General features: G+C 37.2%; 1 protein-coding gene across 1 annotated transcript in view; it reads right to left on the minus strand.

Moving 5' to 3' along the window:
* The window catches only part of Malrd1 (MAM and LDL receptor class A domain containing 1), a 744,773-nt gene that overhangs the window by 382,469 nt on the left and 339,394 nt on the right, over positions 1–22,910 (minus strand). The window contains exon 24 of the mRNA XM_060372547.1: positions 20,494–20,707. Within this exon, the coding sequence (XP_060228530.1) occupies positions 20,494–20,707 (214 nt within the window). The remainder of the gene's footprint in view (positions 1–20,493; positions 20,708–22,910) is intronic.

Raw genomic sequence — 22,910 nt, forward strand, 5'->3', positions numbered from 1 at the left:
AAAAGCAATCTACAGATTCAATGCAATTCCATCAAATTACCAACACAATTCTTTACAGAACTGGAAAGAAAAATTCTCAATTTAATATGGAATAACAATTAACCCAGAATTGCTAAAACAATCCTCTACAATAAAAGACCTTCTGGAGGTATCTCCATGCCTGATCTTAAGCTGTACTATAAAGCAAAAGTTATAAAAACTGCATGGTACTGGCATAGAAACAGACTGGTGGATGAATGGAACCTACCAGAAGACCCAGAAATAAATACACACAATTATGGACACCTGATTTTTGACAAAGATGCCAAAACCATACAATGGAAAAAAGATAGCATCTTCAACAAATGGTGTTGGTCTAACTGGATGTCTACATGTAGAAAAATGCAAATAGATCCATACTTTTCACCCTGCACAAAACTAAAGTCCAAGTAAATCAAAGACCTCAACATAAAACCTGACAAATTAAATTGGTTAGAAGAAAAAATGGGGAAGACCTTAGAACTCATTGGTACAGGAGACAACTTCCTGAACAGAACACCAACAGCAAAGGCTCTAAGAGCAACAATCAATAAATGGGACCTCATGAAACTAAAAAGCTTCTGTAAAGCAAAGGACACTATCACCAAAACAAAGTGACTGCCTACAGATTGGGAAAGAATCTTCATCAACCCTTTATCTGACAGAAGGCTAATATTCAGTATATATAAAGAACTAAAGAAGCTGAAAAGCAGCAAGCCAAGTAATCCAATTAAAAAAATGGGGAACAGAAAACTCTCTGTAGAGGAATATTGAATGGCAGAGAAACACTTAAAGAAACGCTCAAGGTCTTTAGTCATAAGGGAGATGCAAATCAAAACGACCCTGAGATTTCACCTTACACCCATCACAATGGCCAAGATGAAAAACACAAATGACAACACATGCTGGAGAGGTTGTGGAGAAAGGGGAACTCTCCTCACTGCTGGTGGGAATGTAAACTTGTACAACCACCCTGGAAAGCAATCTGGTGCTTTCTCAGACAACTAGGAATAGCGCTTTCTCAAGATCCAGCCATACCACTCCTAGGCATATATCCAAAAGAGGTTCAAGTACACAATAAGGACATTTGCTCAACCATGTTTGTAGCAGCTTTATTTGTAAAAGCCAGAAGCTGGAAACAGCCCAGATGCCCCTCAACTGAAGAATGGATACAGAAATTGTGGTGCATCTACACAATGGAGTATTACTCTGTAATTGAAAATAAAGAAATCATGAAATTCGCAGGTAAACGGAGGGACCTGGAAAGGATCATCCTGAGTGAGCTGTCCCAGAAGCAGAAAGACACACACTCACTCATATAGATATATAACAGGGTAAACCTAGTAAAATCTGCACATCTAAAGAAACTAATCAAAAGAGAGGACCCATACTAAAATGCTCAATCATCATCCTGAAAGGGAAAGAGGATGGACATCAGAAGAAGAAGAAAACAGGAAACAACCTAGAAACTTGCCCCAGAGGGCCTCTGAAAGGCTCTGCCCTGAAGACTATCAAAGCAGTTGCTGAGACTTATCGCCAACAGTTGGGCAGAGTGCATGGAATCTTATGTAAGAAGTGGGAAATAGTAAGATCTGGAGAGGAAAGGAACCCCACAAGGAGAGCAACAGAACCAGAAAATTTGAACACTGGGGTCTTCCCACAAACTCATACTCCAACCAAATACCAGGCATAGAGATAAACTAGAACCCCTGCACAGATGTAGCCCGAGGCAGTTTAGTGTCCAAGTGGGCTACATAGTAATGGAAAGAGGGACTGCCTCTGACACAATCTGATAGGCCTGCTCTTTGATCACCTTCCCCTGATGGGGGAGCAGCCTTACCAGGCCACAGAAGATGACAATGCAGCTACTCTTGATGTGATCTGATCGACTAAGATCAGAAGGAATGAGAGGAGGACCTCCAGATCAGTGGATTTTGGGAGGGGCATTCGTAAAGAAGGGAGAGGGAGGGTGGGACCAGTAGGGGAGGACGGAGGGGCTTATGTGGGGATACAAAGTGAATAAAGTGTAATTAATTTTAAAAAAGAACACTTAAATGTTAAGAGGAAAAAAAAAGAAAAGAAAATGGCCATCCTGCGAAAAGAAATCTACAGATTCAATCTATGTCCCATAAAAATACCAACACAATTCTTCGCAGACCTTGAAAGAAAAATTCTCAACTTCATATGGAAAAACAAAAACTCAGAATTGCTAAAATACTCTTGTGCAACAATAGATCATCTGGAGGTATGTCCATCCCTAAACTCAAGCTATACTACAGAGCAATAGTAATAAAAACTGTGTGGTACTGGCATAGAAACAGAATAGTGGATCAAAGGAATCAAATAGAAGACCCTGAAATAAACCCACATACCTACGGATACTTGATTTTTGACAAAGAAGCCAAAACCATTCAATGGAAAAAAAGACAGCATCTTCAACAAATGGTGCTGGTCTAACTGGATGTCTGTGCAAAAAAAGGGAACTAGATCCATATTTATCACCCTGCAAAAAACTAAAGTCCAAGTGGATCAAAGAGCTCAACATAAAACCAGACACACTAAATCTGTTAGAAGAAAAAATGGAGAAGATCCTTGAACTTACTTGCACAGGAGACAACTTTCTGAACAGAACACAAACAGCACAGACTCTAAGAGCAACAATAAATAAATGGAACCTCATGAAACTGAAAAGCTTCTGTAAAGCAAAGGATACTATAATCAGAACAAAACGACAGCCTACAGACTGGGAAATGATCTTCACCAACCTTATATCTGACAGAGGGCTGATATCCAGAATATATAAAGAACTCAAGAGGTTAAACAGCAACAAATCAATTAATCCAATTAAAAGGTGGGGTACAGAGCTAAACAGAGAATTCTCAATAGAGGAATATTGAATGGCAGAGAAACACTTAAAGAAATGTTCAACATTTTTAGTCATCAGAGAAATGTAAATCAAAACAACCCTGAGATTTCACCTTACATCCATCAGAATGGCTAAAACAAAAACTCAAATGACAATACATGCTGGAGAGGATGTGGAGAAAGGGGAACCCTCCTCCACTGCTGGTGGGAATGTAAACTTGTACAACCTCTTTGAAATCAATCTGGAGCTTTCTCAGACAATTTGGAATAGTGCTGCCTCAGGATCCAGCTATACTACTCCTGGGCATATATCCACAAGTTACTCAAGTACACAATAAGGACATTTGTTCAACCATGTTTGTAGCAGCTTTATTTGTAATAGCCAGAACCTGGAAACAACCCAGATGTCCTTCAACTGAGGAATGGATAGAGAAATTGTGGAACATTTATACAAAGGAAAACTACTCAGCAATTAAAAAGGAAATCATGAAATTTGCAGGCAAATGGTGAGATCTAGAAAAGATCATACCGAATGAGGTATCCCAAAAGCAGAAAGACATACATTGTATATACTCACTTGTGAGTGGATATTAGACATATAATATAGGATAAACGTACTAAAATGTATACACGTAAAAATGCTAAGCAAGAAGGAAGACCTTGTGTAACATGATCAATCTTCACTCAGAAAGGCAAATAGGACAGACATCAGAACAGGAAACTAGACAGGAGCCTATCACAGAGGGCCTCTGAAAGACTCTATCCAGCAGGGGGTCAAAATAGATGCTGAGGCTCATAACCAAACTTTAGGCAGAATGCAGGGAATCTTATGATAGAATGGGGAGGTAGAAAGACTTGGAGGGGACAGGAAATTCACAAGGAAAGCAACATAATCAAGAAATCTGGGCACAGTGGTCCTTTCTGAGACTGATACTCCAACCAAGGACCTTGCATGGAGATAACCTAGAACCCCTGCACAGATGTAGCCCATGGCAGCTCAGCATCCAAGTGGGTTTCCTAGTAAGAGGAACAGGGGTTGTCTCTGACATGAACTCAAGGGCTGACTCTTTGATCACCTGCCCCTGAGTGGAGAGCAGCCTTACCAGGCCACAGAGGAAGACAATGCAGCCAGTCCTGGTGAGACCTGATAGACTAGGATCAGAAGGAAGTAGAGGAGGACCTCCCCTATCAGTGGACTTGGAGAGGGGCATGGGAGGAGATGAGGGAGCAAGGTTGGATTGGGAGGGGTTGAGGAGGGGCTACAGCTGGGATACAAAGTGAATAAACCATAATTAATATAAAAGATTAAAATTTAAATAAAAAAATTTGGTAATATTACTATATCATTTTTACTTTCCTCCTTTCAAACCCTCAAATATAACTCTTCTTGCTCCTTTCCATACATACATACGTACATACATATATACATACATACATACGGACACTTTTAATGACATATTTTTAACTGGAACCAGTATCTGATTAATCTGCTGCACTGTATCAATGACTATCATTTATAATCATTTTAAAACAATACTTTCTCATTAATTTGCACTTAAATATTAATGAAGAAATAAAAACTTCTGAAGGCATAAATATATGCTGAAAGTACTTTAGAAAAATCACGATACCATGCCCACTATCTGTATTCAAACAAATATCACTCTTGTGAAGAAAGCTTATTTGAATAACTGTTTGTGTAAGGCAATCATATCTACATGAGAATAAGAACGTTTTTACCATCAAAATGCCAGGAGCCATTTTTCTCTACCGCACTGACCAAAGAAAAATTAATAAAAGCATATAGAGGGTGTTGTAATTTTTTTAAAAAATAATTTACCACAAAGACTTTTCAAAAAGAGTTTATTCTAAGTACTTTCTATGAACCATCAAAGAAATATTTCTTACCAATATATTCTCATCATGAATCAGATAAAGGCATTTTCTGTGGGTTATGATGTAAAAACTGTGAAGCATACAAGTTTCACAGTCATATAATTTGAAATATTATAAATTTTGTTGCTACTTTTCATCATTTGGAGGTTGTGAATGTCTGAAGACACTTTAGGCTATCTTATCCTGTACCTGTTCTGACAAAGCACCCAGAAGCATTTATTGTTTCCCTTGAAAGCAGACACCTCTCTGACATTGTTCCATATCTGATTTTTAAAATTATCTCATGTTTTATTTCCATAGCCTATTTCCATAAAAGGGAATTGTGATACACAAAAATATTTGTAATTCAAACACGCACGTATACCCTGTTTTCCCACTGTGCTCAATTCCCAAACAGACCTTTTTAATTATAACATGAGATTGGTTAAATTTGGACTCAGTTTGGGATAATAGTTTCATCTTCCCTCTTGTAAATGTCTTTAAAATATTTCTGATTGGCCATGATCTCTCTCTGAGGAGATTGGCTGGGATTGTCTCTAACTGATCATAATAGCACTCTGAATGACTAAGTCTGTCTGATTGACTTTGAGCTCTTTTTGATACCCGTATGATTTCTATTTCTATCCCCATATGACTGAAAGTAACACTTTCATTATTTCTATAATATTGTTTCTTACTTCAAGACAGCAATTACATAGCAAAAGTATATATATTATATTTATTTATTATATGTATATATAATATATACATATATACTCCATTTTGTTAAAATTGTAAAGAGAAAACTGCCTCATGCAATGTTACATATCTGTTTAAGCTACTAGAAATGAACCTCCACAAGTTGCTTTTGGTGATGATGTTTTATCACAGTAATAGAAATCTAACTAAGAGTTAGTATGATGGGGAAAGGATAGGAGCTCCACAAGGACTAAATATATCTGGGCACAGGGTCTTTTCTGAGACTGATATTCAACCAAGGACCATGTATGGATATAACCTAGAACCTCTGCTCAGATGTAGCCAGTGGTAGCTCAGTAACCAATTGGTTTCCCATAGTAAGGGAAACAAGGACTATTTCTAACAGGAACTCAATGGCTGGCTCTTTGACCTCCCCACCCCCAAGGGAGGAGCAGTCCTGTTAGGCCACAGAGGAGGACTTTGCAGCCAGTCCCAAAGATACCTGATAAAACAGGATCAGATGAATGGGGAGGAGGTCCCCCCATCAGTGGACTTGGAAAGGGGCAGGGTGGAGATAAGGGAGGGAGGGTGGGAGTGGGAGGGAATGAGGGAGCAGGATACAGCAGGGATACAGAGTTAATAAAATGTAACTGATAAGAAAAAAATAAAATTAAAAATAAAGACTGAGAGGAGATGGAGAGGGCTACAACTGGATACAATGTGAATAAATTTTAATGAATAAATAAATATAATAAAAATAAAAAAATTCATGTACACAATGGAATATTACTCAGCAATAAAAAAACAAGGAAATCATGAAATTTTCAGGTAAATGGTGGGATATGCAAAAGATCATCTTGAGTGAGCTATCCCAGAGACAGAAAGATGCACACAGTATATACTCACTCATATAGACATATAATATAGGACAAACCTACTAAAATCTGTACACCTAAAGAAACTAATCAAGAGGGAGGACTCTTGCTAAAATGCTCAATTCCTATCCAGAAAGGCAAAGAGGATAGACATCAGAAGAAGGAGAAAAGAGGGAACAAGTCAGATGCTTGACACAGAGGACCTTTGAAAGGCTCTGCCCTGCAGCCTATCAATGCAGATGCTTAGACTTATGAACAACCTATGGGCAGAGTGCAGGGAATCTTATGAAAGAAGTAGGAAAAAGTAAGATCTGCAGAGGACAGGAACTCCACAAGGAGAGCAACAAAACCAAAAAATCTGAGCACAGGGCTGTTTCCTGAGACTGATACTCCAACCAAGGACTATGCATGGAGATAACCTAAGACCCCTGCACAAATGTAGCCCATAGCAATTCAGTATCCAAGTGGGTTCCATTGTAATAGGAACAGGGACTGTCTCTGACATGAACTGATTGGCCTGTTCTTTAATTACCTCCCCCTGAGGGGGAAGCAGCATTACCAGGCCATAGAAGAAGAGAACACAGCCACTCCTGATGAGACCTAATTGACTAGGATCAGAAGGAAGGAAAAGAAGCCCTCCCCTATCAGTGGACTTGGGGAGGGGCATGCATGCAGAGGGTGGAGGAAGTAAGGGATTGGGAAGGGAGGAGGGAGGGAACCTCAGGGGGGGATACAAAGTGAATAAAGTGTAATTAATAAAGAATAAAAAAGTATGTGGAAAAAAAAAGAAATCTAACTAAGTCAGATAGTGAGAGTGTATTTGACTTAAAAATACGTTAAAGGAGGATGTTTGGAGAACATATAAACACCAAAGTAGACTTTACATACTGAACAGAGTAGTTTTGATAAGCTCAATAACTTACACAAAACACTGCACAGTAACAAAATTTAATTGTGAGTAAATGTCAAATCTTACTCATAAGTTTAAATTATGAATACCTGAGGATTATGTGAGCCAAGGTGGCTATAGCATAGCATTATGCCATTGAGTGGGTAAAATTCCAAGTGTAATTTTTTTCTTTTTTTTATATTTTTTAATTTTTATTTTTTATATTAATTACGGGTTATTTACTTTGTATCCCAGCCATAGTCCCTTCCTCATTCCCTCCCAATCCTACTCTCCCTCCTTCAAGTCCTCCCTGCCCCTTTCCAAGTCCACTGATAGGGGAGGACCTCCTCCCCTTCCATCTTACCCTAGCTTATCAGGTATCTTCAGGACTGCAATGTCCTCTTCTGTGGCCTAGCAAGGCTGCTCCTCCCTCAAGGTGGGAGGGGGCTTGTCTTTCTGAGGAATGATCATCTTACTCCAGGTCCTCTTTCTTGTTTATCTTCTTAGGTGTACAGATTTTAGTATGTTTATCCTATCTTATAGGTCTAGTACCCACTTATAAGTGAGTATATACTGTGTGTGTCTTTCTGCTCCTGGGATACCTCATCAAGTGTAATTTTTATTAGTTTGTAGAAGTAACATTTAGTGATTACCAATTAGTCCTTGTTATTAAAGACAGCAATGCCAATTACTTTTACGTAAGAGCTTCCTTTGTCTTTGTTGATGACCGGGATTAGGCTTTTTTGTGTGTGTTTGTTTGTTTTTGTTTTTGTTTTTTTCCTTCCTTTTTCTTCTGCTGCCTCTGATTCTGCAACTTTTATAAGCATACTCCTTTTAACTACTGCTGGTGTTTGGGATGATTCATGCTATTCATATTATCTATACTCTGTGCTATTATCCAGAGTGTATTTTTATTATCATTATGCATAGGTATAATACAATATATACATGTTATGTTTTTATATTATATTATATATATCATATATGTGTCATGTAAGGTTCTTGACAACATAAAACCCTTAGAAATGTGTTTCTCTCGCCTGAGGTCTCCGTAGCTAGCTCTTGGCTGGTAACAACTCTAAGAGTATCAGATATTTGTCAAGTTTTAGTACATGAAGTTGTGAACCCTAAAGTTTCCTTGTCTTTCTTTAACTAAGGATATTGGATGAAATTGCCAGCAGTCCACTCACCAACCCCAGATATTCGCCACAGTTAAGTAATTCTCAGATCTATAAGGTGTTCCTCGCAATATAAGTTAACTTCGTTTTCACTGAAAGTACTTGACAGTTAGTTATCTGAAAATAGAAAATGCAGGTATCTTTCTGTGACCCTCAATTTCTGACGTTGTATACAACATATACTATCAAGAGTACTGTTTCTAAATTTTAAATTTGATGGCACTGCTCTTCTGCTTATATTGTTTACATGGCTTTTAAAGCATCCATTTCATTTCATTGGTTCACATTATCCCTATTTGTCTCCTTTGATTTATATCTAGCTATAGCTTACTCTCCAAATGAATGTTCCAGGCTAATGTCAATTCATGATAATCTCTCACCTTTGTGTCTGTCAAGCAACGTGCTAATTCCTACCAGCTGCAATTACCTTTTTCCATGTTTTTAATACAACCACCTCATACTCTGTGGGACTCTGCTGGTTAAGGGCAAAGTCTCATATTTCAGAATAGTCTCTGAGCTCACAGTATTAAGGTGGTCTCCCTTTCTCAGTGGGCTGCCCTCACCTGAACCCCCTAAGGAGCATTACATAGTCCTCAGGGAATATTACAGTCCCTTTCCTTTCCTCAGCAGGCACCTGGGGATTACAGAAATATTCCACCCTAAACTAAGGAAATGCACTTTCAGCAAATGACCTTCAATTGTACCTGGAGATTCCCCCCTCCCCCCCTCAGAGGATAATTAAGGACTTTTCTACTGCATGTAAATTGAGTATTGCACCACTACAGGTAAATGAAGCATCCCTAGCCTCTCCAGGCCCATCTAATCAAACACATTTACCCTCAAAACCCCTCCCATTGCCCAAGGAGTATAAATCTCTGAATTCACAGGAAACAAAACAAAAAACAAAAAAACAAAACAAAACAAAAACAAAAACAAAAACCTGTGCTGTTTGATACCATCGGCTTTCCACCATGGCCAATTGAGATTAATCACTTACTCTGGGGAAAAGGGAGGGCTTCTCTCCTCCCTCGAAATTTGCTGCTGAACTCCCCAGGCCTGGCTGCCACCATGAACTCGCCAAACCCAGGGAATCACCCTCTAGTCCTGGACCTGCCTTACAGCCCATTAGTCTTACCTTTCATCAGACCCGCCTTCAGACCACTGGGTCTGAGCCTTGCCAGGCCTGTGTTTTGGCTGTACGACCACCAGGCACAGGCTTTCTTTCTTGGTAATTTTTTTTAATAGTTACAGTTTATTAACTTTGTATCCCAGCTGTATCCACTCCCTCATTCCCTCCCAATCCCACACTCCCTCCCTCATCTCCTTCCTGTCCCTTTCCAAGTCCACTGATAGGGGAGGACCTCCTCCCCTTTCATCTGACTCTGGTTTATCGGTTTATCAGATATCTTCAGGACTGGCTGCAAAATCCTCCTCTGTGGCCTAGCAGACTACTCCTCCCTCAGGGGGAGGGGGGAGGTCAAAGAGTCTGCAATTGAGTTCATGTCAGAAATAGTCCCTGTTCCCCTTACTAGGGTACCCGCTTAGATACAAAGCTAACATGGGCTACATCTAAGCAGAGATTCTAGGTTATATCCATACATGGTCCTTGGTTGGAGAAACAGTCTCATAAAAAACCCCTGTGCCCAGATATATTTGGTCCTTATGGAGCTCCTGTCCTCTCCAGGTCATATTAACTCCCCCTTCTTTCATATGATTCCCTGCACTCTGCAGAAAGTTTGGTTATGAGTGTTAGTGTCTGCTGTGATACACTGCTGGGTAGAGTCATTCAGAGGCCGTCTGTGGTAGGCTCCTGTCCTCTTACTTGTTTTCTCCTACATCCAATGTCCATCCCATTTGTCTTTCTAAGTAAGGATTGATCATCTTACCCCAGGTCCTCTTTCTTGTTTATCTTCCTTAGGTGTATAGATTATATTATGTTTATCCTATCTTATACGACTATATGAGTGAATATATACCATGTGTGTCTTTCTGCTTTTGGGATACTTTATCCCTCTCTTGGCTCACTTGACTCTTGGCTTTTGCCCCCTCCTCTCTTGCCCTCTCCCCTTTCTCTGTTGTCCCTCTCTCTTCCCCTATCTCTCCTCTCTCTCTCTCTTCATCTCCATCTAATAAACCTTTCATATAAAATGTGCTCTGCGCATCATCATCATTATTTATTTGGTTCTAATACATATAATGCTATAATAGCATTCAAGACCTTAACTGCCTTACTCAGAATATGATAAAGGATAACTAAAGGCGTGGATACTCAACATTACCAGATTTCTAATATTTACTATTAAGAAATAGAACCTTCAAGAAGTAGTGCCATGAAAAGGCCATACTAGAAAAAATATGAAAGAAACTATTTACTTTTAGAAAAATATTACTATAACAGAAGATACCTGACAGACAAAACAAACAAACAAACTTTTTACTACTAGGAGCACCAAAAGGAGACTAACAGTGCCAAAAACAAAACAAAACAAAACAAAACAAACAAACAAACAAACAAAAAAACCTGTGCCCTGGTGGCCCAGCAGTGACGATAGTGGGGTCCCTAGTAAGGGGATCAGGGCCTTTCTCTGGCATGAACTCAGTGGCAGGCTCTCTGATCACCTCGCCCTCACCAGTTGTAATGGGCTTATAAAAATACTAGATTTTTCTGTCAAGTCTTCATATCTGACATAAAAGGGAAAAGAAAAAGAAAGTACCTTCAGAATTAAAACAGGAGATATCAAGACATATGGCTATCAAAATTATGATAGGTAGATTTTATAATTATATAAAAATATACAACTAAGCCATTTACTTGAAAACCACACAGGTCAAAAATATAATGATATTCAATATTATTAAGGCTATTATGCTTTAACGGCCATTATTGCTTCATACTTAAGAGAACAGCAAAAATAAAAATAGTTACAATATCCAATGTTTAGGTATTGGAAAAGAAACACCTCTCAGTGTTTCTGTCATTCAAGATGACATAGTTAGTATTGGAAAGAACAACACTGACTATTATATCCATCCATTCATGTTGTGACAAACCACTGTGCCAGCTGACAATGTACTACAGCTCTGTTCTGAAACCAATGATGCAACTAAAGAGGTGATTCAATGGTTTGGAGCACAGGCTGCTCTGGCAGAGGACCTGAATTCTGGTTGCAGCACCCTCAGAGAGATTTACAACCATCCATAACTGAACTTCCAGGAGATCTAATGCCCTCTTCTGGCCCTCATGGTGAATGCGTACAAGTGGTCCACATACAAAGCACTGGAAACACATAAAATAAAATAAATAAGTCTTTAAAAATATCTCCTCAAAATGTGTTCGCTTACATATGAAAACATTTCATGACATATTATTTTGAAAAACTTCCCCCAAAATTAATAAACTCAATCTTTTGAAAACTTAAAATAAAATTTACATATGCAAAGTATTTAAGTGATCAATAAAAACATCTCACATATAAACTCTTCTTCTCTATTGACGGAGTGCAAAATTTGAACAATAATATCCTACCATCTAATGCAAAATACTCGATAAGGAAGATCAAGGATCGGTGCTGATGATTTTTGAATAGACAATGGAAAGTTTTTAAACTCCAAGACACTCAGCAGCTGCTTTCAGTAATGAATTCCTAAAGCTTAGGGTAGCTGATCCTTCACAGGAAACCTGACTTATTAACATTATGCTACCTGACCTACTTTCTAATATAATCTCCAAAAGAAAGCAGAAGTTACTCCCAGCTCATGATTAATAAAGTTTCTGAAAACACACCAGTTGTTTTCAAGGTGATGTATCACCTTTATGTTGGGGTTAGTGTTTAAAAAGGACTTAATTATCTCCCCCTCTTCTCTCCAGAAGTAATTTGCACTTAACTGTAACCCTCCCTGCCTCCAAATGTGGATTCTCTTATTCACTTCTTTACTAGAAATTATTTATTCTCCAAAATTATTCATGTCATATCTTCTTTTCTTTGATTCTGCCAGGACCAGGTTTAATAAAATAATCAATGTTTACCACAGAAATATATGCAAAGGAATTTTGGTACTAGTATATCAGGTGGCATGTGTTAATTACAAATTATTTGTTTTGATTTTCTATAATTTTGACTTAGAGAAATATTGGGTTTCTAGCATTTAATGGTTTGGCTTAGTTTTTTACTTTGTAATGTAAAAGGAGACACGTGTTGAGTAAAAATTAAACTTCAGATATTGAATTACACTGGGCCAGCAGTGTTTAGCATGTTTCTCTCTCATGATGCTGGAGACAGCTCCTAGTCAGCCACTCAGATATCTAGGGCACAAAGCTTATATTCTATCATACAGTACACTGCATAACTAAGATAAGGCATATTAACTACACTTTGCTTAATTATATTTTCAATTTACAGTGAATTTGGGGTGACACAATTCCTATATATGCTTAGGAATACCTTTTAACTATCAAGATGAAAACAACCCAAGTAAAAACTGATAAAACCATAAATGATAAGCAAGTCTCTGATGAAACTGTCCTTACGTTATCACAAAATACAAAGGAAAGCAGAAGCTGACTCAGCCCCCACGCCTGGCCGTCTCTGTGAGTTTGATCCACAGGACCTACATGGTAGAACAAGAGGACTGCTTCCATCAAGCTGTCCACTGACATGTATGTTTACTGTGCAATATCCACCTGTGCACTCATATGTCCTATGCACATGTACATGAACACACACACACACCAAATAAACAAAACACCAAGTAAATAGAAAATTATATGATTGCTGCAGGTTAATGGTATAAAAAAGTCTGTTTTAATTATTGCTTTCAAATATGCCATAAATTACCTTGTTTAAACTAATAATACTTCCTGTTTCAATTTAAATATAATATTTCAATAAGAACTAATATGACTACCATATTTAATGCCATAATCCATCACTATAAACATTCATTTCATGTATTTACCTATTACAAAAGCACTATTTATATAATGTAAATACATATGTGGCACTGTAAGTACTTTGTTATTTTCTAACTACTGTTATTTTACTTATTTTATTTGTTTGTGTTTCTCACTACCAAAACAATCACTCATGATTGAATTTCTATAAGAATGGAAAATTCATGTCTATTTTACACTACATTATCCCAAGAGAGAACAAAACCTGGTATATAATAGATAATCAAACAGAAAATTATTTGCTGAATACATAAATGTTCATTTTTAAAACTTTACTAAAACATTAATAAATGAATGAATCCATATTGCTACATAAACACACACTGAAACTTTACTCCTGCATTTCTGTTTGTTTTGACCCTAATTGGTTTTGCCTCAGGGATCTTCTGGTTCAAGGAAGATCAGAAAGCTACGAAGCAGTTCTGCACCCTACTTGTACCTAGCAGTTTCAGGCAAGAATGTCATAGTCAATCTTGTCATAACTGACAATCAGGCAAAGTTTACTTAGCAAGTAAATAGAACCCTACGAATATTAGGAAGATTTCCCCACAACTTCTTTAATAACAAAGTTGCAAAAATTCTCAACTTAATTCTTAATATGTCAAACATTACACTGTATCATAATTGTGTATCATGACCAAATGACATCACCTATATGTTTGTAAGCCTGATTCAGCACTCAGAGGCCATACAACACAGTTCATCCCATCAACAGGCTGAAGACAAAAAGAAAAAAAAAAACTTTTAATATTGACAGATACAGAAAAGCAATTGTCAAACCCACGCAAAAAACTCTCAGCAAACTAGACATAAATGAAACTTCCTTCAACTTTATAAAAATGACAGCTACAGATAGTATATTTAGTGGGAAGAAAACTGATACTATACTGCTGACATCAGAAACAAACAAGAAGACTATTTCATTTTCCTTGAACATTGAACAGGATGTAATAAGGGCAATGAAGGTAGAAAAGAAAGTAAAATTAAAGAAATGAATAAAAATGCCTTTATCTGACATAACAGACTATGTGTGTAAAAAAAATCTAAAAATTAAAAAACATCAATTGAGTCATGGAGTTTATAAGCTATTGCAACAAGGTTGGGGACTCAGATTAATAAAAACAAGTAAGTTGCTTTCCTAAACATGTTTGAAAATAATAACATAATAAAATACTAGTCTGTGGGTGTAGTGAAATATATTCTAGAGTTATATGAAGAAAACTGAAAAGTGACTGATAGATCAAATAATAACTAAACACAGGGAAATTTTCCACTTTCCTGAATAAGAATACTGAATTTTGCCACAATGTCAATTCAAAACCAGTTTTATCTTTATTTTCAATGAAATTCCAATGCAATGTTTCACAGTTGCTGACAAATTGATCATATGTTTATGTGAAGAATGAAAAATCAAGAATAATAAAAAGCTCAGTAAAGAGGAACCAAGGTCAGTGACTTCAGGCTTTGCAATGAAGTACAGTTATCAACACAGTGTAGTTCTGTCACAAAAAAAGTAAATAGATCAAATACAAAGTATAAAAATGTACTGGTTAAATGGCCAGTGGTAAGGATTTCTTTGTTTCTTTCTTGTTCTGTTTTTATTTGTTTGTTTGTTTTGTTTTGTTTTTGTTTTACAGAATCAGAGTATGGATCCAGGAACCCACATTGGGCAACTCACAAATCCGAAGACTCCAGCCCCAAGTGGTTCAGGTCCTACTTCTGGCCTTCATATGAACACACATGCACACACAAACACGCACATCCAAGCATACACACATGCAAATACACATACAAATAAATTAGTTAAATATTTTAAGTGTACAGTTGTACACTTAAAATACCAAGACATAGATAACTCAATAAAGACTGTTTTTTCCATATGTCACAGTAGAGACATGAAAAAAAAAAAACAAAACAAAACAACAACAACAAAAAAAACCAACCTGTATACAGATATTTTACTCTAAGAGTCATGCTATCCACTGAGGGCCCTGCAGAGACTGATACCTCCATCAAGGACCATGCATAGAGAGGACCAAAAACCTGGCTCAGCTCTAGCATTAAGACTTGGTATCTAAGTTGGGACTCTAGTAAGGGGAGCAGGGGTTGTCTCTGGCATGATCTCAGTATCCAGCTCTTTGATCACCTCCCTCTGTGGGGTGCAGCCTTGCCAAACCACAGAGGAAGACAATGCAACCAGTCCTGATGAGCCCTGATAGAGTAGGGTCAGATAAAGGGGGAGGAGGACCTCCCCTAAGGGTGGACTAGGGAGGGTCATAAGGAGAGAAGATGGAGGGAGGGTGGGATTGGGAGAAGAGGGAGGAGACCACAACTGGGATACAAATTGAATAACTTGTAATAAATTATAATTTAAAAAAAGAAAAAAAGAGCCTTGCTATCTGATATTTACCAATTATTTCAACATGGTGTTCAAAATTTCATGCAATGTATAAATTTGTAGCTACTGTATGAATTTAGAAACAACTAATCCTTGTTTAGGTGAGTGGATGAATAAAATTCAGTACAGTCAAATAGAACATCATTAAAACTCTAAAAAGAAATGATCAATTAAGCTTTCCCTTAAATGTGGTTAGTATAGCCAGTGAGATTCTGTTGTATAAAATTAGCTTTTCCTGTGCAAGCAGTTGTCCTACTGTGAGATGGGAGTTTGAGAAGAGAAAGATAATAACTCGTTTGTTGAGTCTCAAAGAAGAAGAACAAAATATGAGAAAAGGCAACTGCCTCTACAACATGGGAGAAACCTCATTCCTAAAAGCTACTCTTTAGCCGCACATGAACTGCAGTGCATACATGGTTACATTCACACACAACATACAAAGACACACACAGTCTTAATAAAAATATTTCAGACAACATAGAGAATGATCCACCATTTTTAAAAAATAATATGTTTAGCAATGGCTTAATCTAGAAATACATGTTAAATCCTCAGTAAAATATAAACAATCTTATTTTCATAATATGAAGAAAAGCAAGCCTGAAGGATGGCTCAGCAGACAATGACATTGGCTGGCAAGCCTCACAATAGAGTTCAAGGCCCAGAACCCACACCCGAGGTGAAAGGGGTGAGGTGTCTTCTGATTTCCACATGTACGACATGATACATGTGTGTGTGTGCCAACACATGTGCATGCAAACACATACATAAAACTACAATATGAATAATATAATGGGTTTATGTATAGATTATTGCAGTGGTGTTTTTCAAAGAAGATTCTCAGCATCATTGGTAATTTGGAAAATTTAAATTCAGACCACAATGAGAGTCTGCTGTAACACAGACACATTTCAAATGAAAACAAGCCATGTCACTGCTCCAAGATTCACTGAGATCCTGTCCCATGCTAATTTACAAGCTTGCACACATGCTTCTGTATGCATCTGTGTGCAATGATATGTGTCTGTGCACTTACCTGCATACACAGAATACTTTCTATTTAACAGAAATATGTGGTATATGCCTATGAAAAAACTTTTTGTTTTATTTGCTGTTCATACTTATGGAACTCATACATTGAATGACATGTAATTGTTTCATAAACATTGGTAAAATTGTCTTTACCCCTTGATTTTTTTCCTATTTTTCTTGATACTTTAGCTGAGTTATAAAAAAAAAAAAATTACCAGTCTTTTCAAATTACCTAAGTATTACCTTTACAAGGACCATAAGTTTTGTTATGTGACTCTTTGACTCAAAAACATTTTCTAATTTTATTTTGTTTTTTGAGGAAAAGGTTTAGGTTATTAAAATATCTTTCAAATCCTATCCAATGGAAAACTTCTTATCTACTTCGTCCAGGTGATTTCTAAACATATATTAAGGTGTCTTTAACATACATAAAGTTTTGATATTAGTTTAATGTTGCAATACATAATTTCCGTTGTCTTTCTAAGCATATTCTCTGCATGTTTAAAATGAAGAGGAATCTGAAGCTGCTCAATAGTGCCATACATTTACTTACGCATGACCGAACTCAAGTATTTTGAAAATGCCTGCTCTACTACCTATTAAATACCAACAATATATTTCTAATTAAATATTAAAAGAAGGCCCAGGAAAGTGTTTCATGCCTAAACTGCCAGCACTTTTGTAGTGTTTGAGAAAGAAGAATCCTGAATTTAGTAACAACCTTGACTACATAGCAAATTTCATTCTAGTCTCTCAGCAATCATCTATCTGAAATGATTGATGAAATACAATAAAAAAATAAGGACTCAAAACAATAATTGTTTTCAACCTCTTTATATTAAATTAAGGAATTACAGATTTTCGATATACCAATCAGTTTGGGGACTATTTCCAGTATTTTAGAAATGTTATTCAAATGCTAACGCAATAAGTGATTTTCATTTTTCTGACAGTTTGTGATTTCACAGTTATATGAAGTTACATCAAATTAAGGTAACAAGTAAGTTTGTATTTTAATGTGTTATTTTCTGTTCCAAGAGCAGACACAGTACATGCCCCAAGTTGGTCTCATCATTCTCTGTGTTATTGTAAATGATGTACATCTAACTAAAGACAATGCTTCAGGAGCTGTAATTTTCTTTAGCTGTGATACATGTTCAAGGTTTATTTAGAATTCTTAACAAAAAGGTAGATTTTAAGCTCAAACTCTTAATTGGTTGCCAGCCAAACTTCTGAAATTAGTTGTTATGGTGATTCTTTTAATTGTCTCTTCCTGTTCTTCCAGATCTAATTAGAACATCAAAGTTTATAGCATATGCAGAATAGTAACAACACACATAAGTCTTCCAGAAAGTTCTAGCCACTGTAATTAAAATGTAACATTCAAGACCAGTAGACTGTGGATACGCTAGAATATTCAGAGTGTATAATAAAAATAAACAAGGCTATGGAAAAGAGGCTCCTACTTCTGAAGTTAGAACCAGGTCAAATGTGGTTACTTTCGAGATCATTTTAAGTTTATATTGGTCATTTGCACTAAAGAATTGAAGACATTTCCCTTTTTTTTTTTTCCTGTGTAGTCTCTGGAATAAATTTAACTTCCACAATCCTGTATTCTGATATACACAGGCCTACTAAAAATTTCAAGACATGTAGTAATGTGATCATCTCCAAAACATATTCTGAAAGGCAGGCCAATACAGTCATCACTAGAGCGGTGAGGAAGGAGGATCACAATTTTAAAGCCTGTCTCAGCTACCTCGAGAGTTTGAGGACAGTCCTGCAGAACACACACCTTTAGTGCTTGTAATCACAGCTGCCATGAGTATGGGAGGGATGGAGGGAGTGGAGAAGAGAAGAGAGGAGAGGGGAAGGGAGGAAGAAGAGAGAAGTGAGAACCTCTAAGAGGGGTTAACCCTTCCTCACAGCTGTTTCACATAAAAGAATTTTAAAGAGAGAGGGAGTTTTCAACACATGCCATTTAATACATTACCAAATTTCAAAAGTGCCAAAATCCTAAAATAATATTAAAGCATGAATGCCGTTAGAAAACAATAGCAGTAAAGCGATGTGTTGAGTACTGAAAATGCATTAAATTATATCTTTTAAAGTGACAAAAGTTACATTGCAGGTGATTTTCAAAATCATACCTGCTCTATTTAACTAAGAACTTGATAAATTAACATTTTATTTAAATGAAAATGCCATAAGGAAACTATAGAATCATTTGATTCAAAATTTACCTAAATTTGAGCAGAAAATATTGAAAAGCAAAAGATAAATATTAATAGTTACATATTAATAAACACAGCATTGGAGATTAGATGAATGCTTATGCTTTGTTTATGTACATTTATGTCCTTTTTACACATTGAGATAACAAATAGCTACCTTTGTAGATGCATGTGTGTGCACCATGTATGTGCCTGTTCATGTGAGTGTGTACATATTTGCCGAGAAGGATGCCTGCATGCGTGTGCATGAGTGGAGAGGCTAAAATTCAGCCACTGTTTGCCGTCTTCCTCAGTCACCGTTTTTCCTCATTTACAGTGCTTCCTCATGAGCTCACTATCAGGCTAGGCTGTCTGACCAGTGAGCTCCAAGGACCCACTGCCTGCACCCCCAGTGCTGGGTTACCAGGCCTTTGTTATTTACAGGCTTTTACATGCATGCATGCATGCATCCAGACTGGAGTCCTCACGTTTGGATGGCACAAACTTTACAAAGCAGGCCATCCCCCAGCTCAGTAACTTACCTGAAAGATTCAGTTTTGAATGTAGTCATTTGGTAGCTTAAGCAGAGCAATAAATTATAAAACAAAGTACTTGGGTGCTAGGATCTACTTAGATGAAACCCAAATGAATCCTGTTGGTAGCCTCACTTATAATAGGCACTAATGATATTTGTCCCATTGACCTGTAGGGTTTACATGAGGAGCAGGTGGAGATGAGGAATTAACGGATATTTTAAAAAGTTCTATATAAGACTCAGTTCTCATTCTAAAGTTGTTATTAAAAGTACAGGTTTGGTTTCAAGAAGCAGATAATACCTAACTATAACATTCTAGCTCAGAACTGATAACAGTTGAAAGCCCTATAAGCCTTCATTTTGACAATCTATATTCACCTCATTTCCAGTGAAATGAAGCAAGCTTGGACCGAGTCACACATGGTACAGGATTACCTGAATGAACACATATGGCCCATTTAGCTAAGGGCTTTTTAATAGGTACTGTCTAGTATGAGTTGAACCCAAACAACAGCTCTACAGAGTTAATCTGAATCTATTGTTGTAGAATACTTTGTTATTTTAATGCATTTTCAGAACATTATTTTGCTTTCTTTATCGACATATCACACTTGATTTGTCATGTTAAAAAATGTTAGCTTTTTAAAAATCAATCAAAATGTACACGCTTATCAGTCCATATAAACTGACTGTGGTGGCAGGTTGGCCTCTTTTTTACTAACACATTGTTTCATATGGTAAATAGCTGTTTCCTTACCTACTTTCCAATTTAATTCCAATTACCATATACCTTCATTAAAAAAAAAAGAAGAAGCTATCCATCAGTTTTCTGTAAATTGTGTTTAAAATTAAGTACTGAGAAGGGGAAAGGAGACCATTTAAACAGCTAAATCACTGTGGTTGCATCTGCCACTGAAATAAAATTTATGTCTCAATGATGAACGCCAAGTAAGCACTTTGCTTACCACAGATGAACGTGGATTCATCTGAATTATCTGCGCAGTCATTCACAAAGTCGCACAGCTTGTCCTTTGCAATGCAGTGCCTGTTAGCGCACATGAACTCATCAGCAGTGCACTTCCTGTTTGTGCCAAGTAACGGGGAGCAATCTTGAAAGGAAACATCATCCACCGCCACGTCTCCTATGTAACTGACACCACGTTTTGCCCTAAAGACAATCTAAAGGGATAAAAGGAAAGAGACCATTAGCATTATGCTGTCAAGAAGTTCAGAACACGAACATGACATGCAAGCCCGTCTAGTTTGGCTCTCAGAGCAGATACCCCATAGTGAAGGTGACCTTCATGATGATAACGGCTTTGAAAGACTGAGCATCTTTATGTCGGGAACAAGCAAAAGAAACTGGTTCTAAATACTGCCGTCTTGGTTTTAAATCTTTTTAATCAAAGGAAGAAACTTAGTTTCCAGGTCCCAGGCCCTAGAAGAGCTGGGGACTCGTCAAGAGCTGAACAGCTTCTGTTATAAAGAGGCTCTGATTCCAGCTATCTCAAGGACAGCTTCTCCATCTGCTGAGAAGGTCAAAGGAGTTCATGCTCCCAGGCCCAGGAATCAACTCCTATCCCGATTGGTGGGGAACCGCTTGCTTGTCTCCTTCTGTCAAAACATGACTGGACAGTGCTACAAACCACCCATTTCCACTTGTCTTATGGTTTCATCTTTTCAGTATGCTGCACAACTTCCCTCCAAGGTCACAGTTCAGCTCCCACATCTGTTCATTCTGTGGACCTCATCAGTCAGTAGAGGCTTGTTACAACAATTTTTTGCCATCTGTATTGACCTGGTACTTGAGTTATGTTGGATCTAAGCAGAACCCATAACAGTTAAAATCTGTACTATGCTCATTGCCTGAGAATATGAGAAAAGCAACAGTACTACCTAACATAGGTAAAGTGAGCATACAGTGCTTAGACCACAGGCAGGAGTCATTCTCCAACTCCCTGTGTCAGCAATCAAATCCAATACAAGATTTCTTCCTCCTCAGACACACACACACACACACACACACACACACACACACACACACACACACATACACACACGAAAGCAGGAATTCCAAGCATGAACGTCTGTGTTCTAATTTATAGACTGAAGATGTACCATTATGTTATATATAGGACTAGATTGCTGTCAAGTATAAATGAGTCAATTTTTTAAGATACATAACAGTCTTTAGTGCACACACATATGGATGTTTGAATTGTTGTTTGTATGCCTGTATAAGTGTGTGTGTGTGTGTGTGTGTGTGTGTGTGTGTATGATGGCTCTGGTTATTACAATAAAACATCGTGTTTAAATATAGAACTCTCCAAAATAAGAATCTGCAGACTTCTCAGTGCTGCTTTCATGTGTAAGTCAAGGTTGCATAGACTCATCTCATCGTTCTGAGTCTACAGAGGAAGGAACCGTATGACCGGTGGCTTACGAACAACATGCTTGCTCATCACTTACCTTCTCAGTGTATTCTGCACAGTAGATGCTCAATGCATTGTTACTAGAGATCACACCTTTTAGCCAAATTTCAAGATATAAAACCTTTGTTTTGGTGCAAAACTTTTGAATCTTGGAAAAACTATATTCATGTTCCTATATGCTGAAATATCACTTTATATCATTTGAATACGTTTTTCCATCTTAATATTCTATATGCACAGAATTGATGAGGAATAGTCTAGCTGGCATGAAAACCTATGCTGACAGAAGCAGACCCATTTAACTGTCTTTGCTGAGATGCTTTTTGTCTCCATTGAGCATCTCCTGAAGTTGAATATCCTCCTTCTAACAATGAGTCTTATATGTAAAGTCATTAGTTTATTTCTCAAACATTTCTTTCTTTAGGTTGAACTTCCTGCTCATATACTAAACTATCTCCAAATGCCTAATAAAGAAACTAGGTAGTCAAAGAGGGCAATAAATAAAAGGCATTTATTCAACATAACATAGCAAGAACTGGGCATACTGTAGTATCAAGCCCTTATACATATGGGTCAGGTAGAGTGGCCATTGTTGAAAGAAGCTGCTCTAGCACAGGAAGGATCATAGAGATATTTGCTTTGTATGCACAACCACCTTGCCTTCCTGTGCTATACAAACAGGACAGAAAAAGGAATAATTAACAATTATCTTATTGCAATTTTCAAACTTCTGAAACTCAACTCCACATAATTAAAAGAAAGAAAAGAATGTTCCTCTACATAAATGATAGGGGTTCTTTCTTCATTTTTCTTAATAACCAACATTTATCTTTAAACTCAGTTCCCTTCTAAACTACAGATTCTAAGTCTTAATAAGTCCCACAAAGTGGAAACCAACTCAAATATCTTATCACATTGTGATACTCATTTTTAATATTGTAATCTTTGTA

The sequence above is a fragment of the Meriones unguiculatus genome, chromosome 19 (genome assembly GCF_030254825.1).
Source record: "Meriones unguiculatus strain TT.TT164.6M chromosome 19, Bangor_MerUng_6.1, whole genome shotgun sequence".
NCBI classification, from domain to species: Eukaryota; Metazoa; Chordata; class Mammalia; order Rodentia; family Muridae; genus Meriones; species Meriones unguiculatus.